Source organism: Carcharhinus amblyrhynchos, chromosome 2 (genome assembly GCF_965287045.1).
Source record: "Carcharhinus amblyrhynchos chromosome 2, sCarAmb.v2.hapA, whole genome shotgun sequence".
NCBI lineage: Eukaryota > Metazoa > Chordata > Chondrichthyes > Carcharhiniformes > Carcharhinidae > Carcharhinus > Carcharhinus amblyrhynchos.
The window spans coordinates 111545805-111568535 of record NC_137325.1 but is presented as its reverse complement, the minus strand read 5'-3'; the positions used below and the strand labels follow the sequence as shown (position 1 = coordinate 111568535).

Here is a 22731-nt window from a genome sequence, read left to right as displayed (position 1 = left end):
TAACAGTGAAGGAATGGCTGTTCCAAATCACGATGGGGTGAAGTAGAGGGGAACTTACAGCTGGTGGTGTTTCCACGGCTCTGTTACCCCCATCTTTTTGGATGGTAGAGGTTGCAGTTTGCAAGATACTATTGAAGAAGCCTTGGTGGGTTGCTGCAGTGCATCTTGGAAGTGGTATGTGTTGTATAACAAAGTATGTTAAACTAATTCTATTCACTGCAATGGTATTTGATGTTATAGTTGGAATTGACTCAGAGTACAGAAGAAATCAGAATGGAAGGAAGAGTTTTCAACTGTAAATATGTCACAACTAAGTCAAGATTGTTTGCAACTAAAAGTCTTTAGCATTATTTAAACTACTCCAACTCATCAACACAAATGATTTTAGGATGACAAGCTGTAAAAGGATAACACCAAAGAATCTCTACCTCAACTGGAATACTTTTGAGAAAATTGCACGCCTAAATTGTGCTGAGGCATGGCCAAAGTGGTACAAGAGATTCGACTTTGCACCGCATTGGGTCTTGCAGTGAAATGTGATTAAGAGCAAGTCAACACGCTTTTGCATGCAGTAAGTAATGCAGCAGTGTTATGGATAACATTTTAGTTAGCTTGGGGATCGATGAGGCTAAAGCCACATATGTTGAAGTTATTGATGCATCAGAGACGTATTCCAGTCTCTGCAGGAGCACCATCATGGAATGTGAAAAGTTGAATAAACTACCCAAAAACACAGGGAAAACATCAACACGTTTATTAATGATTTGTTCCAATTTGCTCAGGATTGAAGGCACAGTAATCTGGAAGAGAAACTTATTTGCGACAGAAGAGATGTTGCAGTAATGAATGATGCATTATCAGATAATTGACAATCCCAGAAGACATGACACTGGTGAAGGTGATTCAATAAAGTAGGCAAGCCATGATCAGGAGGCAAAACTAATCCAATAGAGAGGAGACGACCTGGATGCAAATTTGTTGAATTCGTCCTCCAATGTTATTCCAAACCATAACTGTTAAAACAGGATCTTCCAAATGGTGTTATGATAGTTGAGAGAAGCTTGGGCTCCTCTTCCAGTTGTTAAATTACTAAAATGTAGTTTAAAAAAAGGGAAAATGGGGATAAGGAGATGCATGTAGCATGGAAAACAATGATAGCAGCTGAGATGAGCATTGGTGTGGAAGAGAAAGGCATGGGTACGAGAATTGGTGCTAAAAAGATGGGGTGTTTTTGGGAGGTAGAAAAATAAGCGGAACATTCAGAAAAAGTTTTAAAGGGAAAAAGAGTCCATGAAGTTAACAATTCACAAGACATTGGGATACTTTTCATAGGAGAGATTAAAAAAATGGAAGTATTGGAGTACAGAGATCCTCGTAGGAGGTCACAGGACATGGTTTAGATTAGATACTGGAGCAGAAGTTTCAGGTCTTTAAGATACTGAATTGTGGTTAAACAAAAGTTCTTCAACCATCTTACAAAAAACTATACTGATCAAGAGGAACAGAGCTGAAGGTTCTGAGATATTTAACAGCTACTTTAAAGCATAGAGAGAAAGGAATTACTGAAGTACTATACGTACGTAATTCAAGATCAGAATTGTTCACTCAGCAGAAAGACATGCATGGAATTGAATCAGATTTGCAGAACAGAAGAAATAAAGAGGAGACTTTGGAGCAAAATTTCCAGAGTTGTTTATAGGATTAGAAATGTTTAAAAACAGCATATTTTATAACATTAAGCCCAGATGCAAATGTACAAATGTGAGGTTATCCACTTCGGAAAAAATAATAGTAGGATGGAATATTAAATGGTGAAAAGTTGCAGCATGCTACTGTGCAGAGGGACCTGGGGGTCCTTGTGCACAAATCGTAAAAACCCAGTCTGCAGGTGCAGCAGGTGATCAAGAAGGCGAATGGAATGTTGTCCTTTATCACGAGGGGGATAGAATATAAAAGCAGGGAGGTCTTGCTGCAACTGTTCAAAGTACTGGTGAGGCCACAACTAGAGTACTGTGTGCAATTTTTGTCCTCTTATTTGGGATAGGATATATTGGCCTTGGAGGGAGTACAGAGAAGGTTCACCAGGTTGATACTGGCGATGAGGGGGTTAGCTTATGAGGAGAGATTGAGTAGATTGAGCCTGTACTCGTTTGAGTTTAGAAGGCTGAGGGGGATTCTAATAGAGACTTACAAGATAACGAAGGGGCTAAATAGGGTAGAGGTAGAGAGATTCTTTCCACTTAGAAAGGAAACCAGAACTAGAGGGCACAGACTCAAAATAAGGGAGGGAGGGGCAGTTTAGAACAGACTTGAGGAGGAACTTCTTCTCTCAGAGGGTAGTGAATCTCTGGAATTCTCTGCCCATTGAAGTGGTGGAGGTTACCTCGTTGAATATGTTTGTCACGGGTGGATAGATTTCTGATCAATAAGGGAATTCAGGGTTATGGGGAGTAGGCGGGTAAGTGGAACTGATTCACTTCAGATCAGCCATGATCTTATTAAATGGCAGGGCAGGCTCAAAGGGCTAGATGGCCTACTCCTGCTCCTATTTCTTATGTTCTTATGTACACCCAGTATGGTTCCACCTTCCTTACAAAGGTAATGTAAGAGATTGATTCAATGGTAAGATTTGATTTGAATTGATTTATTATTGTCGCATATATTAACATACAGTGAAAAACATTGTTTCTCGTGTGCTGTACAGATAAAACATACCGTTCATAGAGAAGAAAACGAGAGAGTGCAGAATGTAGTATTATAGTCATAGCTAGGGTGTGGACAAAGATCAACTTAATGCAAGGTAAGTCCATTCAAAAGTCTGACAGCAGCAGGGAAGAAGCTGTCCTTGAGTCGGTTGATACATGACCTCAGATTTTTGTATCTTTTTCCCGATGGAAAAAGGTGGAAGAGAGAGTGTCAGAGTGCATGGGGGGCCTTAATTATTCTGACTGCTTTGCCAAGGCAGCAGGAAATGTAGACAGAGTCAATGGAAGGGAGGCTGATTTGTGTGACGGATTGGGCTACATTTACGACGTTTTGTAGTCCCTTGTGGTCTTGGGCAGAGCAGGAGCCATATCAAGCTGTGATATAACTAGAAAGAATGCTTTCTATGATGCATCTGTAAAAGTTGTAGCTGATGTGCGAAATTTCCTTAGTCTTCTGAGAAAATGTAGACGTTGGTGGGCTTCCTTAACTATAGTGTCGGCATGGGGGGACCAGCACAGGTTGTTGGTGATCTGGACACCTGAAAACTTGAAGCTGTCAACTCTTTCTACTTCGTAACATCTTTGTAAGACAAGAAATCATTTCACCCGTAAAAGAGCCACAAGTTGGTGTTCAGTGATGGTATTGATTCTGAAGTCAAAGGGTTCCATAAGAATTTGCGCAACAGAATAAAACTTTGAAAAGAGAAATCCATTCAACAATATCAGTAGATAAGAATGTAACAAAATTGGGAAAGAGCTCAATAGTCTCTAAATTAGACTATAGATTCTGGCAAATAGCCACTAGAAGAGGAGCCCAAGCTTTTCTCAACTATTATAACACCATTTGGAAAATCCTGTTTTAACAGTTATGCTTTGGAATAACATCAGCACCAGAGAGCTTTCAAACAATAGTATCAAATCTTTTAGAACGCTAAAACATAATTCTTTGCCGCATGGGTCCATTCAAGCTGACCATGACTTGATAGTGAATGAAGTGCTGAGAGGACTACAAGAGGCAGTATTGACACACAACTGTAAGTGAGAATTTTCACAGCCAGCAATCAAGTTCCCTAGTCACATAGTAAGTGCATCAGGAATAAAGGTTGATCCACTGAAGACCAGAGTCATGAAGGAATTTCTAGCTCCAAGGAACATCACCGAATTACAAAGGTTCATGAACATGGTGAATCAAATGGTAAAATCTCTTTAAAGAAAACTTAGCTTAATGGTCCATTACATGAGTTGTTACTAGATAATGAATAGAGTTGGGAAACAGTACATCATAAATCATTTGAAAAAAATCAAGGAGTGGTTGATGTCATTGTAGATATTAGCATGTTACGATCTAGAGTAGTTGATGCATCCTCTACAAAATTGGGCACAATACTTTATCAGGTATAAAGCAATGAAAAAGGAAGCAATAGCAGTAACATGGGCACATGAAAAATTTGCTGAATTAAGTCTTCCCATTATGAGAAAACAGACCATAAACATTTAATTACATTATTGAATTCTGAAGAACTTACTGTGATGCAATCAAGGATTCAAAGGTTTAAATTAAGATGGATGAAGTTTGACACTCTTAAGCTATATATTCAGTGGAAACAGCAGAGCACAACAATTAATTATCACTTACACATTGAAAAAGAGAATCCAGAAAAATGTGATATTAAATTTGTGGGAAGAAGTTGAGGAGCATGGTTTAATGACAGATTTCGCTCAAAGGTCAGAAGAACAATATAAGCATATCAGAGAATTTTAATTGGAGGGTGGCCAATGTGTATACCACATAGTCCTAACTTGAGACCATATTTCGAACAGTGAACACACCTGACAATGACCAGTGATTTTCTAGTATACAAAGATAGACTAGTAATCCCAAGGACTTGAAGGCAGGCTAGGCTTCTATCCACTGGTGCTTAGAAGAGCAAGAGGTGACTTGATTTGAAATGTAGAAGATCTTATTTAATGGTCATTGTTTAAAAATAAGGATCACAGAGATAAGACAGTGATGAGGAACATTTCTTTTGTCTGAGGGCTGTGAGCCTTTCGAACTTTTTCTCAAAAGGTGATGCAATAAGAGTTTTTGAATATTTTTAAGACAATGGTAGATAGATCCTTGATAAGGAAGGGGATGAAAGGTTATTAGGGGTAGGTGGGAATGTGAAGTTGAAGGTACAAATAAATCAAACATGATCTTATTGAATGGTGGAGTGGGTTCAGGGGACTGAGTGACCTCGTATTCCTAATTCGTATGTTTGAAGGTGACATCAATGGTCCTGTTCTCTGAATTGTTGTGTAGGTATTTTTGCTAACTGCTTGGAGTTCAACAGCATAACTTAGGTTTGTGGTTCGCATCTACCTTGAAGTGGAGACCAAGATAATCTGCAAACTTTTCACAAGTCCATGTCTCATTGCATTGAAGGGTTGCATTCAGTTGACCTTGTTCTAAACCTCCTGGCCTGCACAGTTTTTTTTGCATGATGGCTGAAGAGAACTTTTCTTCATCCACAGCTCGGTGTCAGAAAGAACTGGAACTGCTGCACCTGTGTCTAACTTAAAGCATGTGTTGTTTCCCTGTATCAGGATATCAGCACCCCAGTAGCAGCTTCTCGGTTCCTGGATCTCTCCAAGAAAAGATATATCAAAATCATTGATACCTTCCATGTCTTGGATATTGTCACATTTCGAGGACTTCTCTTTTTGCTTGCTCTGTACAAGCTTCTTGCTGCAACATATAGCCTGAAAGTGACACTTCTTTTTGCAAAAAAGACATTTGGCCACTTTGAACTGAATTTCTGCACCCTTTTTTTCCTGCTGCACTGATCACAGTTAGCTAGAACAATTGATGGATGCTCTTCTTGCTTCCCCTACTTTTGTAGGGCAACCTTTTGTTTTTCAAATTTAAGTCCACACTCTGCAGAGTCAGTCATTTTTGTATATGGTTCTCCCTCACCGCAAATGACTCATCGATTTTTGCTTTTTGACTGCAGCTTTCTGTTTGGTTAAACTGCCTTTGTTAAGGTTAAATCGTCTCTTGACTGCACATGGTCAGATCGTGCTTCATCTGAAACTACAACAACCATTCTGACCTGATTAGTTCATCTTTTAAGCTGCAATATTCATAGCTCTCTGCAAGTCTAAAGAGATCATTGATAAATTTATCAAAACTTTCATCCTTATTGTTAGGTGTGCTTGACAATTATATTATTCCTCAGATAGAAGTAGGTTTCAAGTGCTTTAAATATTTCATAGACTGTAGCTTTTACTTCATCAGTCTCTGGTCTGACGAGGATATTATCTGCACAGCCACCCATCATATATAGTAACGTACTGACCTGGTCACTACTTGGCTTTGCAGCAAAGCCTGATGTGGTGTAATATCTGGCAAATCTGTGGCGCCACTTTAGACATGATTCTGCTTGGTTGTTTTAAAGTTTATTTATTGGTATCGAATAGGCTTACATTAACACTGCAATGAAGTTGCTGTGAAAATCCCCTTGTCGCCACACTCTGGCGTCTGCTCGGGTACGCTGAGGGAGAATTTAGCATGACTAAGCACCTAACCTGCACATCTTTTGGACTATGGGAGGAAACCATAGTACTGGTGAAAACCCATGCAGACATGAGGAGAATGTACAGACTCAGGACAGACAGCAACCCAAGCCAGGAATTGAATTCAGGGCCCTGAAGCTGTGAGGCAGCAATGCTAATCACTATGCCACCATGCCACCCATAATGAGACCTGCTCAAAGCTTTCCAGTAATGATAGAGACTTTTCCTTGTTCTTTCTTGTCCATTCACTCACAGTCATTGTATAATAGTCTTGGCCTCTTGTGCTGACACAGAATATTTACAGAGTCTGCTGAGGTAAGGAGAACCTCAACTTTATTGGAACATGTCTCACTGTAAGTTTCCTTGTCATGATGTCTACAAAAGAGAGTAAGATCATATGATATTACATCACTTCCTGTGCTGATGTACAGTTTCATTAGCATGTTACACAGTTAGAATTTCCACCACTTTGATTTGAGAGTCGACTGGGAGAGTAAGTGCCCTTTGTGGACAGCACGTACTTGGGCAATTTTCCATGTTGTCAGGTATGTTCGTGACTATATGTACGGAACAGCTTGACTAAAAGGCGGTGAATTCTGGAGCCCAAGTCTTCAATACTGCAACTGGGTTGTTGTCAGGACTCGCAATGGTTTGCTGTATCCAGAGGCATTCACTGTTAGTGCAATACAAGTTGAATTCTCAGAAGACTGGTGTCTATGATTGACCTCTACCTGAGGTCCGCATAATATGGATCATCATTTGGCACCTCTGGCTGAAGATGTTTGCAAATGCTTCAGCCTTGTCTTCTACCATTGCTGTCATGGACAGATACATGTGCAACAGGTAGATTGGTGAGGACATCTTCAAGTAGGTTTTTTCCTCTTACTGCTTTTCTCATAAGAACATAAGAACATAAGAAATAGGAGCAGGAGTAGGCCATCTAGCCCCTTGGGCCTGCCCCGCCATTCAGTAAGATCATGGCTGATCTGTCGTGGCTCAGTTCCGCATTCCCGACCTCTCCCCATAACCCTTAATCCCCTTGCCTATCAAAAACCTATCAACCCGCATCTTAAAAATATTGAGCGAGGCAGCCTCCACCACTTCAACAGGCAGAGAATTTCAGAGATTCACCACCCTTTGAGTGAAGAAGTTCCTCCTCAACTCCTTTCTAAACCACCGCTGCCAAAGAGTATATGTGTTCTATGTCCTTGCTATTCTCACTGTTTCTTTCATCTCTTGTCCAACATGGAGTACTAGTTCAGTAGCTGATGGGAAAGAGTACAATAAATGGTAATCAGCAAGAGGTTTCCTTGTCCATTTTGATTGGTGGAATGAGACACGTGGGATTTGGAGTCAGTGGTGAGAATTCCCATTCTCACTGGCTCCTGACTGAATACCACTGTGTTGCCACCTCCAGTTCAGTCTATTCTGGTGGGACAAGAAATAACCAGGAATGGTGATCGAGGAGTCAGGGGCATTGTGTGTAAAGAATAATTTGGTGGGTATGACTATGTTAGACAGTTGCCTGACTGTCCTGGGGACCACTCTCCCAGTTTGGGTGCAAGTCTTCTGATAAAGAGAATTATGCATGGTTAACTGGGTAGATTATATCTTGGTCATTTCTGTATCCTAGCGAGATGCTGGTGGTCTTTCTTATTTTATTATTCTTTGATTTCCTTGTAGCAGTTTGATACAACATAGTAGTTAGGCCGCTTCAGAGGTCTGTTCAAAGTCAACCATATTGTTGTGGATCTGAATCCCATTTAGGTCAGGCTAGGTAAAGATGGCAGATTTGCTCCCAGAAGAACAGTGGTGAGCTAGCTAGGATTTTACAACAATCTGGTCGTTCCATGAGACAGGCATTTTATTCCAGGTTTGTTAATCTAAATTTCCCCAGCTGCCATAGTGGCATTGCACTTGTAACTCTGCAGCATTAGCCAGCCCCTGGTTTAATAGTCCAATAACATCACTATACTACTGTCACTCATATAACATGGCTTAAGCGCAGCTGTGCTTTCCAGATAGCACTGATGTACAGCCCCATTATGCATCAGTATTTCAACTTAAACAACATATTGCCAGTTAGTATGATTGACACAAAGTTACATTTATACCAGTCATGACTAAGATGCACTACCATCTGAATCGGTGAGTTGCGGAATCAAGCCCCAGTCTGAGACTTAAGTACAAAAATCAAAGCTGACACTTCTGGCAGTACTGAGGAAGTGCTGCACTATTGGAGGTGCCATCTTTCTGTCCAGCTGTAGCCCAGGTGGGCATAAAATTCTGTGGCATTACTTCAAGAAAGAGCAGGGGAACCATTCCTGGTGTCTTGCCAATATTTATCCCTCAATCAACATCATATGGGGAGAAAAGGCAGACCTTCTGTTCATTATCACGTTGCTATTTGTGGGAGCTTGCTGTGTGCAAATTAGCTGCGTGCAAATTAGCTGCAGGATTGTTGACATTACAGCAGCGACTACACTTCAAGAGTACTTCATTGTAAAACATTCTGGCATATCTGTGGTCATGAACAGTGCTATGTAAGCACCACAAGTCTTTGACCATTTGTGAATTCTAGTCAAGAATCCAAATTGTAAATTCATAGGTATAATTGAATTATTACTGAAAGTGAACCATTTGTGCTGATTGCTCTGCATCTTATCAATTTAGTAAAAAGTCTGACAACACCAGGTTTTAGCCCAACCTATTTATTTGATAACATACTCGCAAGCTTTCGGGTTAGCCCCTTCGTCAGGTGAATGGAGAGTTCGGGCCTCAGACAGAGCATATAAAGCACAGACAGTTTAGAGATTACTGATTAGAATGCGAATCCTTACACCTAACCTGCTGTTCAAGACCTGAAGTGGCTGATAATGTGAGTGGAAGGAGCACTGATCACAGTTTAAAGAGATGTGTATTGTCTCCAGACAGTACAGTAAGTGAGGTTTTGCAAACCCAGGCAAGTCACGGGGGTTACAGATAGTGCGACATGAACCCAAGATCCCTGTTGAGACCGTCCTCATGTGTGCGGAACTTGGCTATCAGTCTCTGTTCAGCGACTCTGCGCTGTCGTGTGTCGTGAAGGCCGCCTTGGAGAATGCTTACCCGAAGGTCAGAGGCTGAATGCCCGTGACCACTGAAGTGTTCGCCAACAGGAAGGGAACAGTCTTGCCTGGTGACTGTCGAGCGATGTTCATTCATCCGTTGTCGTAGCGTCTGCATGGTCTCCCCAATGTACCATGCTTCGGGACATCCTTTCTTGCAACGTATCAGGTAGACAATGTTGGCCGAGTTGCAACAGTATTTACCATGTACCTGGTGGATGGTATTCTCACGTGTGATGATGGTATCCATGTCGATGATCCGGCATGTCTTGCAGAGGTTGCTGTGGCAGGGTTGTGTGGTATTGTGGTCAGTGTTCTCCTGAAGGCTGGGTAGTTTGCTGCGAACAATGGTCTGTTTGAGGTTGTGTGGTTGTCTGAAAGCAAGAAGTTAAAGAAGCCATTCCCTATGGACAAGCCCTCCGTATACACAGGATTTGCTCAGATGAGGAGGATCGTGACAGACACCTCCAGACCCTGAAAGATGCCCTCATAAGAACAGGATATGGTGCTCGACTCATAGATCGGCAGTTCCGATGCGCCACAGCGAAAAACCGCACCGATCTCCTCAGAAGGCAAACACAGGACACAGTGGACAGAGTACCCTTCGTCGTCCAGTACTTCCCCGGAGCGGAGAAGCTACGACATCTTCTCCGGAATCTTCAACATATCATTGATGAAGACGAACATCTCGCCGGGGCTATCCCCACACCCCCACTTCTTGCTTTCAGACAACCACACAACCTCAAACAGACCATTGTTCGCAGCAAACTACCCAGCCTTCAGGAGAACAGTGACCACAATACCACACAACCCTGCCACAGCAACCTCTGCAAGACATGCCGGATCATCGACATGGATACCATCATCACATGTGAGAATACCGTCCACCAGGTACATGGTAAATACTCTTGCAACTCGGCCAACATTGTCTACCTGATACGTTGCAAGAAAGGATGTCCCGAAGCATGGTACATTGGTGAGACCATGCAGACGCTACGACAACGGATGAATGAACATCGCTCGACAGTCACCAGGCAAGACTGTTCCCTTCCTGTTGGCGAACACTTCAGTGGTCACGGGCATTCAGCCTCTGACCTTTGGGTAAGCATTCTCCAAGGCAGCCTTCACGACACACGACAGCGCAGAGTCGCTGAACAGAGACTGATAGCCAAGTTCCGTACACATGAGGACGGTCTCAACAGGGATCTTGGGTTCATGTCGCACTATCTGTAACCCCCGTGACTTGCCTGGGTTTGCAAAACCTCACTTACTGTACTGTCTGGAGACAATACACATCTCTTTAAACTGTGATCAGTGCTCCTTCCACTCACATTATCAGCCACTTCAGGTCTTGAACAGCAGGTTAGGTGTAAGGATTCACATTCTAATCAGTAATCTCTAAACTGTCTGTGCTTTATATGCTCTGTCTGAGGCCAGAACTCTCCATTCACCTGACGAAGGGGCTAACCCGAAAGCTTGCGAGTATATTATCAAATAAATAGGTTGGACTAAAACCTGGTGTTGTCAGACTTTTTACTGTGTTTACGCCAGTCCAACGCCGGCATACCCACTTCTTATCAATTTCACATGGAATGTGTTTTGTTCATCTCTGTGAATCAGAAATTTTACTATATAGTAAAGAACAGTTATAAGTAGTGTTTGTTAGTATTCCAAGTAGAAAGGTAGTAAGTTTAAAAACAATTTAAATATACTATTATTTTTCCATTTGGCCTAGGACTCCTTCATCCATTACTTTGGCTGGAATTTCCTATATCCTAGGCTTAAGCCCTGATGTACTGAGACACTAATATAATAATGACACCTCACAAATGCTGGGAGTTGTTTTATTATAGCAATAAACTTGAGCTAGCAAAATAGACATCTGAACATTATTTTGAAGGAGAAACACAACTTTGCTTCTCTAATTATACTAATCCTCTTGGATTTTTGTGCTTATTTTATTTGCTAATGGAATGTGAGCATCACTGCCAAAGCCAACATTTATTGCTCATCCCTAATTGTCCATGAGAAGGCGCTGGTGAGCTGCCGCCTTGTACTGCTATCACCCATTCAGTGCTGAATTTTGACCCGGTGACAGCGAAGGAATGGCAATATAATTTCAAGATGTGGAGATGCTGGCGTTGGACTGGGGTAAACATAGTCAGAAGTCTCACAACACCAGGTTAAAGTCCAACAGGTTTAGTTGGTTGCAAACGCCACTAGCTTTCGGAGCACTGCTACTTCATCAGGTGAGTGGGAGTTCTGTTCACAAACAGGGCATATAAAGACACAAACTCAATTTACAGAATAATGATTGGAATGTGAATCTTTACAGGTAATCAAGTCTTAAAGCTACTGACAACGTGAGTGGAAAGGGCATTAAGCACAGGTCAAAGAGATGTGTGTTGTCTCCAGCCAGGACAGTTAGTGAGATTTTTCAAATCCAGGCAAATCGTGCGGGTTACAGATAGTGTGACGTGAACCCAAGATCCCAGTTGAGGCTGTCCTCGTGTGCGGAACTTGGCTATCAGTCTTTGCTCAGCGAGTCTGCGCTGTCGTGTGTCGTGAAGGCTGCCTTGGGGAATGCTTACCCGAAGATCAGAGGCCGAATGCCCATGACCGCTGAAGTGTTCCCCAACAGGAAGAGAGTAGTCTTGCCTGATGATTGTCAAGCGGTGTTCATTCATCCGTTGTCGTAGCCATTGTCCATGGATAATCTCACTATGCTCCACTTCTCCAGCTTCCACCCTAAACACGTTAAAGAAACCATCCCCTATGGACAAGCACTTTGTATACACAGGATTTGCTCAGATGAGGAGGATCCCAACAGACACCTCCAGATACTGAAACAATCCTCGTAAGAACAGGATATGGCGCTCGACTCATCGATCAATAGTTCCGATGTGCCACAGCGAAAAACCACATCGACCTCCTCAGAAGACAAACACGGGACACGGTGGACAGAGTACCCTTCGTCGTCCAGTACTTCCCCGAAGCGGAGAAGCTACGACATCTCCTCCGGAGCCTTTAACATGTCGTTGATGAAGACAAACATCTCGCCAAGGCCATTCCCACACCCCACTTCTTGCCTTCAAATACCGCACAACCTCAGACAGACCATTGTTTGCAGCAAGCTACCCAGCCTTCAGGAGAACAGTGACTGCAACACCACACAACCCTGCCACAGCAAACTCTGCAAGATGTGCTGGATCATCGACACAGATGTCATCATCTCACGTGAGAACACCGTCCACCAGATACAAGCTACATACTCTTGCAACTCGGCCAACGTTGTCTACCTGATACGCTGCAGGAAAGGATGTCCCGAGGCATTGTACATTGGGGAGACCATGCAGATGCTACGACAAAAGATGAATGAACATCGCTCGACAATCACCAGGCAAGATTGTTCACTTCCTGTTGGCGAATGCTTCAGTGGTCATGGGCTTTCGGCCTGTAAACGTGGGGTAAGCGTTCTCCAAGGCTGCCTTCACAACACACGACAGCGCAGAGTCGCTGAGCAGAGACTGATAGCCAAGTTCCGCACAGATGAGGATGGCCTCAACTGCGATCTTGGATTCATGTCACACTATCTGCAACCTCCACGACTTGCAAAATCTCACCAACTGTCCTATCCGAAGACAATACCTTTAACCTGTGCTTGATGCTCTTTCCACTCACATTATCTGTATCTTTAAGACTTGATTAGCTGTAAAGACTCGCAATCTAATCATTATTCTGTAAATTGAGTTTGTGTCTTTTATATGCCCTGTTTGTGAACAAAACTCACTCACTTGATGAAGGAGCAGCGCTCCGAAAGCTAGTGGCGTTTGCTACCAAATAAACCTATTGGACTTTAACCTTGTGTTGTGAGACTTCTTACTGAATATAATTCTAAATCAGGGTTGTGGGTGGCTTAGAGAGAAACTTGCAAGTTGTGGGGTTTCTAGGTGTCTGCTGTCCTTGGTCTTCTAAGGTAGTATTTGGATGGTGCTATTGAAGAAAGAAGGCTTAGTTAGTTGCCACAATTAAAGTTTACTGCAATTTAAGGTTTGCTCCTGTTTACTCTAGACATTTTGTATCTCCAAAATAACTTGGGAAACTTTCAGTTGTCTGCTTTCTTCTACTTTCTGACTCCTCTTTCTAATTATGAGTGTGGCAGAAAGAACCAAATATGTAGGTTTTCATTGAGAACTGAACTTGGATGCTAGGCATAGCCCAAACTTTCGAAATTGAGCTATTGGCATCGTAGGTGTGAGCGGACCTTTTTAAAAATGCTCAATTGTACCAAGGGAAACTGTTTTGTTGATTTGAATATATCCTAGTGACTGTTGAAGCCTGATTACACCATTGTGGTGCATTGTAAGGGTTAAATTATTTGTTGCTTGGAATTGAATCTAGTATTTAACATTGCTAATCAAAAACAATTATTCTATTGAAACCAAAACATGTGTATATTATTTTTCCACAAAGTGTTCCACATTCAGAATGGTACAAAGTATGCTTTGTGAAGTGAACTCGGCAGTTCAGCGGCTCATCGTTAACATTAAGAAGTTCAGTGATACTTAACACGATGAAAGCAACACAACTTTTTTTGCAATGTTAAAGTCAATCCCAAAAACGTGCCTGAGTAAAGCCAATGGATGAAGTGTAGATACACAAATGAATAGAGCCCTCTTTTGGATGATAACCTTTTTGCTGTTCAGTATCAAAATTATTTCTCATAATTTCCAACGCAAAAGTCTGTAAGTAACAGTTTATCTATTAGCAGGTGATGTTTTAATTGAAGCATTCTTATTTTAGATAATTGTAATAATAATAATTATTATTTGGAAACCCATCTCCCTCTACATGGTCTTTAGAGCTCAAATGAAAGCAAATGTATTTGAGTTCTAAAGATTGTCTGATGGCATTGGGAACATTACACATGCTGAATGACTTAATAATCTGTGTTGTAGTAGTAGTGTTTAGCATTGGTTAGTTCATGAATGTAGATCCAAATCTGATTTAATTACGAATGGAACAGTTTCAATTAAGCTGTTTTTAATTGTGGTAACTATTCCTGATGCTTGCTATTGGATCAATTTTAGCTGAAAGACTTCAGCCAACGTGCACCTTCTGGAGTATTTATCTGTGTCATTCTGTGGATTTTTATTATGTCGTCTTGCACAAAATGGATATTAATCACCTACTCAGCTGCAAAATTACAACTTTTTACAGACCTCCCCAAATGTGAATTACTCTTTGACTACTGTTGTGCTATATCTGGTATTAATAATACTTGTGGGGGTAGGATGGGAAAAGAAGTTGAAATGATTTTAACTTCTAGAAGAAATTGAATAGTACATACATTAGTATAGAAATGTGCATGGCTGACAGAGCTGAACTTCAGTCACTTATATTTGGGAAGGTGACAACAGATTATATTGTTAAATGATTTTGTTCAAGTACAAAATCTTGCTAAAGTCTGCGTGGAGCAACCAATGTTTTTATTCAGATAATTGCAGTAGCCTGCACAAACATTATTTTGCAGTCACCCTGTAACCTTACTTCATTTTTCCTTTCAGGATGAACTACTTAGCAAAAAGAAGAGAGAGAAAAAGAAAAAAACAAGTGGTAAGACTATGGATGAAGGAAAAGTTGGTGTCCCTGAGAAAAATGAAAGGTAACATTGCAAACTACTTGATAATATGCATATCTCACAACCAAACATTAAGTAATAGCATAACCTTAAAAGCAGAATATTGGACCCTGCTTGCACAAATTTTCTCTCTCTCTGTCCAAGAGCAACAAATCCAGTCTTTCTTTAATGGCTGTTATTCCATTTGTTTTAATGATTATCATTGGCAAAAGTTTCATCACCTAGAAAATCCAGCCAATACTTCACTACATCCTGTAGGGTAACGTCAATAGTTACACAAATATATCATAGTTAAGACTGCTACTGATTTTAGCAGAAGAGTGCTTATGTGTTTGCCTAATATTTCTTGTGACTACTTTGACAGGCAACAAAGGGTTGAAATAAGTTAATGAATGGCAGAGTGACATATACAAGTTAATGGTATGAGTTCTTTAGTTTGTTTGGAACAAAATGCAGAACAATTTGCTGCAGAAGTATTGTAATCCCCTCTGCCATTCCTCAGTGCAAGCAAACCTCATACCCTTGAAATGTATTCAGAATACAAACTTTTTATGTTGTGGTATTGATGCAGGAAATATGGATGGAGGCAATATTAGGAGAGATAACCAAACATTTGGATAAAGAGGTGATTTAAGAAGGCTGATAAGAAATGTGAAGTAATGCATTTTGAAATGTCTAATACAGATAGGAAATATACAGTAAATGGCAGAACCCTTAAGAGTATTGATAGGCAGAGGGATACAGGTGTACAGGTACACAGGTCACTGAAAGTCACAACATAGGGGGTGAAGGTAGTCAAGAAGGCATACAGCATACTTGCCTTCATGGATTGGGGTATCAGCTTTAAAGATTGGCAAGTCATATTGCAGCTTTATAGAACCGTAGTCAGGCTGCACTTGGAATATAGTGTTCAATTCTGGTCGCTACACTAGTAGAAGGATGTGGAAGCTTTGGAAGGGTACAGAAAAGATTTACCAGGATGTTGCATGGTATGGAAGACATTAGCTATGAGGACAGGTTGGAGAAACTTAATTTGTTCTCATTGGAACAATGGAGGTTGAGGGGTGACCTGATAGAAGTCTACAAGATTGCGAAGGGCATGATAAAGTGGATAGTCGTAGCTTTTTCCCAGGGGTGGAAGAGTCAATTACTAGGGGCATAGATTTAAAGTGCGAGGAGCAAGTTTTAAAGGAGATGTATGAGGCACATTTTTTACACAAAGGATGGTGGGTGCCTGGAACTCGCTGCCGGGGGAGGTAGTGGAAGCAGATATGATAGTGACTTTTAAGCGACGTCTGGGAATAGGGTGGGAATAGAGGGATGTAGTCCCTGCAGGGGTGGGGGGGGGTTTTAGTTCAGTCGGGCAGCATGGTCAGTGCAGACGTGGAGGGCTGAAGGTCCTGTTCCTGTGCTGTAATTTTCTTTGTTCTAAGAAGGGATGGCGGTTGCAATACATTTTGGAACCAAACTCTAGAGCAGGGCATCTAGGTGGCTAAAGACACAATTGTCAGTGATGAGGGCACAGAAATGGAAGGAAGGATGCACAGAAGGCCAGTCACAGAAACTGGGGGTGGCACGGTGGTTAGCACTGCTGCTTCACAGCGCCAGCGGCCCGTGTTTGATTTCCAGATTGGGTCACTGTCTGTGTGGAGCTTGCATGTTCTCCCCGTGTCTGCATGCATTTCCTCCAGGTGCTCCAGCTCCCTGCCAGTCTGAAAGATGTGCTAGTTGGTTGCATTGACCTGAACAGCTGCTGGAGCGTGGCAACTAGGGAAATTTCACAGTAACTTCATTGCCGTGTTAATGTAAGTGTTACTTGTGACTAATAAATAAACTTTAATAAACTTAAGATTTGAGCAATTTGGGCAATTTGGCCCCCTATTCAACCATTCATTTAAATCATAGATGATCTGTGCCTCAACTTAATTTAACAATATATGCTTCATACCCCTTCCTAGTGTGTCTAATATTGTGTATTTTTTATTGCTTTGTGAAGTTTTCAGTAGTAATGTCATTAAAATTGGCAAAAATAATATACAATGGCAGTGTTTTCTGATGAGTGTTAAGGTCAGTGGGTAATTGGGCATAGGTTGCAGGGGATCTTTTAAAAATAAGTTTGTTATGTTTTCACTTGAACTGTGAATTTTCTCACTTTTGTCTTTCTAATTTACTATTGTTCATTATTCTTCATAACCTGAAAAGGTGAAGTGCTGGTACCACATTCTCACCATTTTTGCTTTGCTTTATTGTTTAGCTCTAAGAGAGTGTGCGAAGTTTGCCTCAACATTTTTTTGTTCTTACAGTACAGTTTTGTGCTCCTTGGAAAGCCTAGCTGAGGTTGGGATTAACAGGATAGTGTGCAGTTGAATTCTGATCTACCTCTCATTGAAACATTGCCTTCATGTGAATGTACTGTGCCAAAGTTGAGTTATATATATTTTTATAACAGCAACTGGGCACTGAATCAACACAATTCAGCTTGCAATTGCTAATGTAAATGATGCAATTACACAAAAGCAAACAGAGATAAAACCTATTGTTTTGGTAGTTTTCCAAGTGTCTTTGACACTGATTTCTTGGCCCTAAAATTTGTGGTGGTGAAAGTGAAAAATTGGCCAGCTGCACATATGGCAATTAAAGTACTCTTTGGAACCTTTAAAGTCATTGTGGACACTTTGCACAGTGATACGAGTATTTTTTTAAACAGGTTACTAAATACTGTGTTCACAGTTGCCATATGTATTTTTTTTTTAATTAAAAAAAGAAAGGTGGCCATTGGCCAGCTACCAGCTATCATTTGCTTTAGAAAGGGAAGAGGATTTTATCATTTAAAAAAAACCTTGCATTAGGGCACTGCTAAGAAAATCCTAGGCCCATCACAATGATTTTCTAAATATAAGTTCAAGTATTTTATTATTTGTAAACTTTATGTAGAAGGACATTTTGGTCAGAAATCTAGATTGGTTGCTGGGGCACAAGTGTTTTGATTTTTTTTTCCTGCCATTCTTCCCCATTTCTGAAAATGCTGGGATTTTGTTGATACTCCTCCAAGAAAGTCATAATTAAGGCTGATGCGAGACTTCATCTGAGATAGGTGAGGGTTAGAAGAGTATTTATTCATTGGAGACATTGCGGTATTTCTGGCTTGATGGTGCTCAGTGGAAATTTTTACATGCTTTTCCACTTGCCACTTTCCTTGGTCAATTATATTGCACATATTGACATGTATATAGCAAATACAATGGGTTTATTGCCACAACATAAATCAAATATTGCTCCCCCCCCATCCCCCAACCAAATAATTAAGTAACCTCTCCAGTGATTTGGTGATTTTTTTTTGATATATCACAGGATTTTCATGCCAAACTTACGCTCAGTTACATGAATTTGGTTGATGGTGGAAGGGCTGCTACATTTGGCGCAGGGTAATGCAAAGATTGTGGGCCCTCGCAGCATCCCAGTAATAGTATTGAAGATTATACTCCAGAACAAGCTGCACATCTAGCCAAGCTGTTCCAATACAGCCCCAACCCTAGCATCTACCTGCCAATATGGAAAATTGCCCAGATATGCCATGTCCACTCAAAGTAAGACAAATCCAATCCAGTTGATTACTCCCCATCAGTCTATTTTTGATCATCAGCAGATGTGAAAAGTCCTCTTGTGTGAGAATTTAGAATTATGGTCACTGTTTGAAAACAATGGGCACCTGGGGCTCCCATTTAAAACCAGATAAAGAAAAATCTTTGAGAGTTGTGAATCTTTGCAACATGCTTTCCCAGAAGGCAGCAGAAGCAGAGTATAAAGGCAGAGGTAGGTAGATAGATTCTTGATAAGCAAAGGGGTGAAAAGAGGAAATGTGCAGTTGAGGTTACAGTCAGGTCCACCATGATCATATTGAATGGTAGAGCAGGCTTGAGGGATCAACTGGCACATTTTGCTCCTAATTCGTGTGTTCGTATTTTCATAAAATGGGGTGTTATAACAGCAATAACCTGCTAGAGTCACTCTACTCCTGACCTCATTAAAGCCTTGGTCAGAAGGGCTGAACTCAAGCTGAGGTAAGCGTGACTGCCTTTAATGCCAAAGTAGTGCTTGACTGAGTTTGGCAACAAGGAACCTTGCCAAAATTAAGGTAATTGGGAATCGGCTGAAAACTGTTCACTGATTAGAGGCACAAAGGAAGATGGGTTGCAGTTCTTGGAGGCCAGTCATTTCAGTCCCAGGACATCAGTGCCAGGAGTTCCTTAATGTATTGTTCTAGGCCCAATCATCTTCAGCTCCTTCATCAATGACCTTCTCTCCATCACAAGGTCAGAAGTTGGGGATAATGCTCAGCACCATTCTTAACCCCTCAGATATTGAAATAGCCCCTGTCCCTTTGCTGCCAGACCTGAACAACATTCAGGACTGGGCTGTTATGTGGCAAGTAACATTAGTGCCACACAAGTGCCAGGCCATGACCACCTCCATTTGGCCATCTCCCCATGACATTCAGTGGCATTGTCCTCATTGAATCCCTCACTGTCAACACCCTGAATGCTCATTGATCAGAAATTGGAACAGACCAGCCATTTAAATACTGTGGCTACAAGAGGCTAGGAATTCTGCAACGAGGAACACACTACCTGTAACCTCAAAGCCAGTCTACTGCCTGCATGGCATACTCAAGATGCTCAACACCATTCAAGAACAAAGCAACCTGTCCAATTGGAACCTTATCCAACAATTTAAAGATTCAACTCTCCCCACCCACATTCATAGTGGCAGCAATGCGGCCCATGTGTAAAATGTATTGTAGCAACTCACTAAGGCTCCTTCAATAGCACCTTCCAAACCCACACCCTTTACCATCTAGAAGGATAAGGGTAGCAGACATATGAGACTCAACCACCTGAAAATTGCCCACCAAGCTACATGTCATCTTGACTTGGAATTGTATCGCCAGTCTTTCATTGTCGCTGGGTCAAAATCCTACAACTCTTTCCTAATAACACTGAGAGTCCACCTGCACCACATGGACTGCAGCAGTTCAAGATGATAGCTCATCACCACCATCTCCAGGTCATTTGGGGATGGACAACAAATATGCCTTACTCATGATGTTTACATCCCATTAAAAAATTATGTATAATTGGATTCAGGAGGGGTAAATATGTCTGCATCCTCTCTGTATTCCTGTTTTGAAGTTCTCACATGTGGATTTGAGGTCAGCATCAGGTTCAGCTATAGTGCCCCCTATAAGTGTATGTACTGTCAAGGGTTACATATGAAGAATTGCCCCTTGTGCCTACAGAATCATATCCCAAAAAGACGTAATGTCTTAAGGAAAAGAGGCAGGATGAGGATGGCAAGAATGATTGATTGACTTCAAATATAGAATTACTGGTTTATAATCCAGTATTATTTCTTTTAGAACCTAATTTATTTTTATAACATTCTCAAATTAATCAGTTGGTAAAAGAGACACAAAAGTAGTTGTAGATAGTAAAATGGAAAACTTGTTGAAATTGTCTTCATACTGTTCTTTTTAAACTTTGTGTTAATGTTTAGTTCTATTTATCTATTATTGCTGTCAGGAGTCAGCTCCACAGAGGCTTCAGAAAAAAGATTGCCCCTGTAAACCTTTGCGTAGTAGTGCAAGACAGTAGATGTCCATGTTCAAATGCAACAAGATCTGGACAATATCCAGGCTTGGGCTGACAAGTGGTAAGGTAACATTCGTGCCACACAAATGCCAGGCAATGACCATCACCAATAAGAGACACTCCAATCACCGTCCCTTGACATTCAGTGGTGTGACCATCACTGAATTCCCCACTGTCAACATTCTTGGGGTTACCATTGACCAGAAACTCAACTGGATTTACCACATAAACACAGTAGCTACAAGAGCAGGTCAGAGAGTAACTCACCTCCTGAATCCCCAGAGCCTATCCACTATCTATATGGCACAAGTCAGGAGTGTGATGGAATACTCCCTACTTGCCTGGATGGGTGCAGCTCCAACAACACTGAAAAAGTTTGACACCATCCAGAACAAAGCAGCCCACTTGATTGGCACCATATCTACAAACATACAATCCCTTCACCACCGATGTTCAGTAGTGGCAGTGTGTACCATCTAGACGATGCACAGTAGCACCTTGCAAACCCACGACCACTTCCATCTAGCAGGACAAGGGCAGCAAATAAATGGGAACACTGTCACCTGCAAGTTCCTCTCCAAGCCACTCACCATCCTGATTTGGAAATATATCACCATTCCTTCACAGTTGTTGGGTCAAAAATCCTGGAATTTCCTCCCTAATGGCATTGTGTGTCAACCAACAAAACATGGATTGCAGTGATTCAAGAAGGCAGCTCACCACCACCTTCTCAAGGGCAACTAGGAATGGACAATAAATGTTGGCCAGCCAGCATGCCAATGAATGAATAAGAAAAAAGCAGAGCTGCTGACACCTTTATTAAAATTGTACAGGATTTATGTTCACTTTTTAAGAAAAAATTGGAAAAGCAGCATCAACTGAAAATGCCAGATTATATGGGAAATTTGAAATGGATTTTGAAAAAAAGAGTATGGCATCAGTTTAGGTAATACAGGTCGTATTTGAGCTATACAAAAGCAATCAGATTTCTTAAGTGATTCCCAGTCTTGATTCTGGGTCCTGGACCAATGTAAGGATCTAAAGTTCTGAATGGGGATCTCTCTGTAACTCAGCTATGTACCTCAGAAGAAAGCATGAAACCTTGAACTAAGCCATTCTGGTCTACAGTTCAAAAATGCTATAAATGAGCATTGCGGATAGAAATTGTAATAGATTGATGCACTTAACTTAAAAATGAACTGTTCTGCAAACATATTAGATTCATTTATTTTCCTATGCGCAAACACATAGCTGTGGGAAAGTGATGTTCTTCTTTCTGCCTCTCACCAATGTGTAACTTTTTTCTTAAACCTCTTTGAACCTGTATCTTTTATGTCTGAGAGTGACACCCTGAGCAAGAAACTTATGGTGTTTTTACTGACTTTGTTTCAGGGATTCACAAATATTCACAATGTCTGTCCCAGCCCAGCACCTGTCAGCTCTAGCGAATGTTCTCTCCCAGCTTCCCTCGCTCCACCCCTCTAGATAGCAGAGGATTGTGCTTTAGACACATTACCTTTCCCTGTGAGGAAATAGTAGGCATCACTTGATCTCAGTTCTGATGGTCTTTGTGAGGTCAGGGATTTTGCAATTCCAGCTTTATGTATCTGAACTATTAGGTAAGAAGGCAGTAAGACAGGCTAACAGGCCAGGAAATAGGACCATTAGCTTGAATTGCATTGAAATTTCACTTGAGGGGCTTTACCAAGAAGAGAATAATCTGTATTTTGTTTTACTATATCTATCCTGTAGATCTGTTGTAAAGCCTCACTGGCAGGACCTGTTGCCGTGCAAGATAGGAATCTGGTTTTATTTCTTTCTGAAGTCATTACCACAGTGCTATCAGGTAAGAAGAGAAGAAGCCTGAAAAGCTATTTATCTTTAATGTTCATTTGGTTGAAAGAAACATTGTTATCCTGTCATGCAAAACAGAGTTCCTGAAACAGCATGCTCCAAAAATTCAATTTACACATCTGTAACATCAAATCCCAACAAAATTTATTCTGCATTAAATATGATTATCTGTTGTAGTAATTTTCTGATCTATTGAGCAATATCCTGTATTCATGCCTGGT

At 41.2% G+C, this 22731-nt stretch overlaps 1 protein-coding gene across 1 annotated transcript in view; it reads left to right on the top strand.

Annotated features, from left to right (window-relative positions):
- dnajc1 (DnaJ (Hsp40) homolog, subfamily C, member 1) overlaps window positions 1–22731 on the top strand; it is a 229339-nt gene that overhangs the window by 102455 nt on the left and 104153 nt on the right. The window contains exons 5-6 of the mRNA XM_080211116.1: window positions 14935–15032; window positions 22409–22502. Of these exons, the coding sequence (XP_080067242.1) occupies window positions 14935–15032; window positions 22409–22502 (192 nt within the window). The remainder of the gene's footprint in view (window positions 1–14934; window positions 15033–22408; window positions 22503–22731) is intronic.